The sequence below is a fragment of the Myotis lucifugus genome, unplaced genomic scaffold (assembly GCF_000147115.1).
Source record: "Myotis lucifugus unplaced genomic scaffold, Myoluc2.0 scaffold_6779, whole genome shotgun sequence".
NCBI lineage: Eukaryota > Metazoa > Chordata > Mammalia > Chiroptera > Vespertilionidae > Myotis > Myotis lucifugus.
The window spans coordinates 1175-6515 of NW_005877827.1; the positions used below are offsets into that span (position 1 = coordinate 1175).

At 48.6% G+C, this 5341-nt stretch overlaps 1 protein-coding gene across 1 annotated transcript; it reads right to left on the reverse strand.

Annotated features, from left to right (window-relative positions):
- Window positions 1-503: 503 nt before the first annotated feature.
- Window positions 504-5093, reverse strand: LOC102436459 (reversion-inducing cysteine-rich protein with Kazal motifs-like; the record flags this gene model as incomplete). The annotated part of the gene is made up of 4 exons (XM_006109191.3): window positions 4699-5093; window positions 2734-2944; window positions 1439-1512; window positions 504-659 (listed from the first exon to the last, which is right to left on the reverse strand). Coding segments are annotated over exons 1-4 (510 nt in total), but the record flags the coding sequence as incomplete, so codon positions are not given.
- Window positions 5094-5341: the final 248 nt, after the last annotated feature.

A 5341-nucleotide genomic window follows, 5' to 3' on the forward strand; every position in this document is an offset into this window, starting at 1 on the left:
TTGGGCCCTCACTATTTTGATGCTGAAACTTGGGGGTCTATGTGAGTGAGGTTCACCTCGATATTGTGGGGAAGAAAAACTGGGGCCCACAAGACCAGCTCCTCCTCCCCAGTGGGAGCACAGACTCAGGAGACAGGAGTCTGTTCTGCTTTGTCACTGTGCGACCTGCCACTCCCTTGCCTCCCTGGGCCCAGCTGCCTTGTCTGTAGGATGAGCAGATGCATTCCATCTGCCCACACTTAGAGTGACAGCATCTCAAGCTCTCCCCTCCCCGACTCAGCATTCTGCTGTCAAATGTGTACCTGGCCCGTCACCTGGCAAAGTGCTCGCGGGTGCAGCTCTGTCCCTCAGACACCGCCAGCTTCTCCCTCCTGCCCTGCCGAAATGCCTCCTTTCCTCTCCTCACCACCTGATCCTCCCCATGCTGGTCTGTGCCCACCCCCTGCCAAGTCCACCAAACTTGAAGTTGACAACATGCCGCACAACTGTATGCTGAACCCCACCTGCAGAGCTTTGGGATAATGATCGACAGGAATGATCAGGATCACTATTTCGGATTCAATGCTGAAGTATCCAAATACGTCACACTGTGGGACGGACACGTGCATGCGGATCTTCTGAAGTATGTCCAGAACCGTTATTGGCTTTTTGTTCGTTACCTAGAAAGAGAAAATAAATTTCTATTATCAGAAAAAAAGAATTCCTCATTACTGCCTAAGCCAAGGGGCTGTTTTGGCCAAGGAACCCGTCAGGGCAGGGCCCTGCAGCTGGATTTGAAGTTGATGCCGATGAGGTTTTGCCTGACTTGGAGCTCTGTTGCTAAAATAAGCACTCGCACCAGAAGCACTGTTTCAAAGTGACTGTTCTGAGGACAATGGGGAGATGGGGGTAATTTCGAGGCAGTGACAGGTACTGGCTGCTACATGTCTGGGAGCCCTGTTTCCACCTGCTTTGTGTACCTGTACTTCAATGATTCATTCGTTAACAGTGGGCAGTAAAAGCGATGGCACAGAAAAAGAAAAGAGGCAGAACTCTCACGGGATGGTGGCTGGCTCTGGAAGCAGCCCACAGGGAATGGGGCCGTGAGAGGGCAGGCAACCCCGAGACCATCTGGCAGCTACCAGTCTCTGGCCGCCTGGTTTTGCCTCTAGCCCTAACCTGCTTCCTGTGCCAGGAGGGGACCTTTCCCAGAAAGGCTCGCTGTGCTGCCCGGAGCAAGGTTGCCACCCAGCCAGGGTGTGAGGAAGGGAGCCCAGGATCGGGAGCCAGACAGCTGGAGTTCAAACCCTCGTTCCACCGCTTACGAGCTGAATGGCCTCGGGCAAGCTGCTTCTCTGCAAATCAGTCTCTTCATCTATAACTGGGACAACACACTCTACTCTGAAGGATTACAGCGGTTTACCAATAAGGTTTCCACCCAACATATAAAGCAACTTACCTTGGCAATTGTATCCAGTTTTTCTTTGTCAAATAAAACTCTTAACATCCCAGCACATAATGGGCAACAAGCACCTGTGCAACAGAAACCATGTCATCTGTGGTCAGAATTAGAACCAAGAACACAAAACAGTTGGGGACAGGACCAACCCTTCGCTCTGTGCTAGGAGAGTTGCAGCTGGCCTCCCTGATGACTGCACTTTAGGTCCCCTGACCAACCCGGGGTCTTACAATCCATACATTTACCCAAATCCTTCCTCCATGCCCGCTTCACCCTTTACCACTTCTCAGGGTGAGGGGCTGTGGTGTGAGGCAGCACAGAGAGACACGAAGCCTAGCCCTGCCTCGCCTCAACCCCACTGTGACCCTGGCAAGTGCTCTCCTGGGCTTTTGATTTCTACCTGCAAAACAAGGGAGCAGGTACTTCAGGGATTCCATGGGTGCTTAACTCTAATATAACTTTAAAAATTATTTTAAACTGTTAAAAAACCCAACAGCATATCAGAACAAGGTCTCCAGGAGGAAGGGGGCTTCGGTTTACTCACTGCTGAGCCCCCAGTGCCTAGAAGAGGATCTGGCACATAGTGGAAGCTCAAAAAACAATTGATGAATTCATGGGTGGAGGAATGGACTTGCTGGTCTGCGCACTAATCTGTTCTGACTTGGGGTAAAGTCTCTTCTGCCTGCTCTGTTTAACTGAAGAGTAAGAGACTGTAAGGGAAGTTGTTTAAGAAAACTGTTATCGCTTATAATAGTCTTTTTACAAGACTTCTTCCATTATATGCAACTAAAACAACTAAATTGGATCCTAAGGCCAATCTAAGACAACAACTGTCTTTTGTTTTTCTCCTGGACCATGTGGGTTAGGCCTTCTCTCAATTTCAAATGTTTGTGTTCATCAAAACTACTTCAATTATTCATTCGTTAATTACTAATTCTTTGTTCATTAACTTTATGATAATATATATTTTAAAAAGTAAACATTATGCATTTGAACAAATAATCATAATTTTAGTAATTAAATACTGTTTTATCTGTTTACATATAGGTGTTCGGTATGAGATTTTGCTTGAAAAAAGTTGGCCGTATTGTTTTAAAACCACTGGACCAGATGATGTCTAAGGTAATCCACAGCTTTTTAAGGTCAACCCAGAGTTACGCACCTAATCAGTATCAGGTAGAGTTAAGATTTTTTTTGAAATTTTTAAATAAGCTCGTAACTCTCTCCTCAGGGACTCACTGTCTGGAGGCAGATAATCAAGGCTTCCCAATCCCACCCCACCCCACCCCACATACCGGGTGGGACGATGGGTTTGCACTCAGCTGCCGAGAGCGAAGGACACTTCACAGCAGCACACTCCGTGACAGAACTGTGCTCTGAGAGGACCCCGACGGCCTGGCAGGGCCCATAGTAATCGACTGCCACGCGGTCCGAGTAGGCTGCGCACACGCTACTGTAGGTCTCCCCATTGTGCCCACAGACGGGCTCCGTGGCTCTGCAGAAGGGCTGAGGGCGAATAACCACACTTAGCCTGGAAACCTGTATGGTGCACTTTTCCTAACTGAGGCCATACAGTAGGTCTCCCTACTTTCAGGAAGGAGAAAAGATGCAGATATAAGCTCTGGGGACCCTCTTAATGAAGCTCCTGAGGTGGGCTCGACATGGTGGAGGGGGACAAGTGGGCTGTCCCAAAATGAACTGAGGAGATGACTGTTCTCAGCCGTTCTGGGACTTGGTGCTCACTCGTGTGAACCGATAGGAGATAAAACTCCCACTCCCTCAGACTTCCATCATTCCAGAAGTGCCCGTTTGAAGAAAACAAAATCAATCTTCATGCAAATATGGAGGCTTTATCATTTCACACTTGGGTACGGGATAAGGAGAAGGAAGAGTGGAGAGATCTGTGGGGCCGAGAGACTCTAGGGCAGCGGTTCTCAACCTGTGGGTCGAGACCCCTTTGGGGGTCGAACAACCCTTTCACAGGGGTCGCCTAAGACCACTGGAAAACACATATTGAATATATAATTACATATTGTTTTTGTGATTAATCACTATGCTTTAATTATGTTCAATTTGTAACAATGAAAATACATCCTGCATATCAGATATTTACATTACGATTCATAACAGTAGCAAAATTGCAGTTATGAAGTAGCAACGAAAATAATTCTATGGTTGGGGGGTCACCACAACATGAGGAACTGTATTAAAGGGTCGCGGCATTAGGAAGGTTGAGAACCACTGCTCTAGATCCATTAGCAGGTAAGGACTCTGAGAGAAAAATAGCCAGGAAGAGGCACAAGAGAAGAGAAGACTGGAACTCAATGTAGCAGGTATCAGAACACAAGCTCCCGGGGGAGACTAACTGAGGAAGGGATTTTCCTGACAATGAGGACCAGGAAATGAGGAGCAACCATGCCAGGTGTTAGCTGGCTGTGGGCAGAGGCTTCCCGGGGAGAGGGGCCGGCACACAGATCAGTGGTGTGCGGGAGCCTCAGTGGGGTTGTCCGTGAGGTTACTCTTAAAACATGAAAACATGAATACAGATTCCACAACCTTACAAGACACAAAGATAAACTGATACAAAGACACTGTCTTAGAGAAATTTCTGATTACAGTGATGTGATAGGGACTTCATTGGAAGAGTGTTTGGAAAAGAACTCTTTTCTTGGTTGTTTTTTTTTTTTTAAATATATTTTATTGATTTTTTACAGAGAGGAAGGGAGAGAGATAGAGAGTTAGAAACATCGATGAGAGAGAAACATCGATCAGCTGCCTCCTGCACATCTCCTACTGGGGATGTGCCCGCAACCCAGGTACATGCCCTTGACCGGAATTGAACCTGGGACCTTTCAGTCCGCAGGCCAACGCTCTATCCACTGAGCCAAACCGGTTTCGGCTTTCTTGGTTGTTTTAATGCCCATTCTTCCTGATTTGTTTTCCAGTGAGGGCCCACAGAACTACGGAAAGTGGAAATGGTGCCGACTCATGCCGAGGGGGGAAACTTCAAATTCTTTTCCTATAAGAAGCCACTCTCTCTCCTTGCTGGTACACTAGATGGGCAAAGGCACACACACTAGCAAGGAAGTCCTCCGGAGTTGGGAGGAAAAGGCTGTCTGGGGATGGTTCCTTTTAGTAGAGGGCCGAGTTCTCTGGATGGGGCAGGGTTCATAGAAGACCCTCGAGTGGTCTTCCTGCTGATTCATCTGTAAAAGCAATTTTATCTCTGTGACTTGGGCTTGTCAGCTATACAACTGTACCTGGCACGGGCCTTTGTACAAGAGGCTCTTCCCTCGCTGGTACAAAGTGCAGAGATTGCTGTGCTCCATGTGGTTCGTGTCACAAACAGGATCTCGGACCTGGTCGCAGGTGAGCTGTCGTGGCAAACACTCGAACTGGCTACACCCAAATTTGTCAAAAGTCGTCAGGCAGACTTGTGGTCTGGGTATGCACCTGAAAAACACAACGGTGCACCAGGAGCCAGGAAGGACTATGGGAGGGGGCGGCAAAGCACTGACAAGGACAGGAGATCGAGAGCACGAGAGAAACGGAAAACACTTCCTATCCCCAAGAGCTTATGGAGAGCAGGAGAGTCGAGCACACACAGAGCAGGCTATCAGGTAGAAGAGCACACACAAAATGCTAACGGGAATCAGTCATCCTGACGAGGAGCCTGGAGAAAGCACGGGTGGCGTGGTCCCTGGCTGGAACCTGGAGGTTAAGGAGGGCTGCACTGGCCTGAAGGCTGAGGAAGCAGCATATGCAAAGGTGTGATGCTCAAGACTCTGTGGTGCTGGGAGGGGCAGGTGAGCCTGAGGGCAGGAGCAAAGAATGCACAGGTAGGAATGGCATGACAGGAGGCCATCAAGTGGGGCTGATGCTAGAGCCCTGTAGTCAATAATA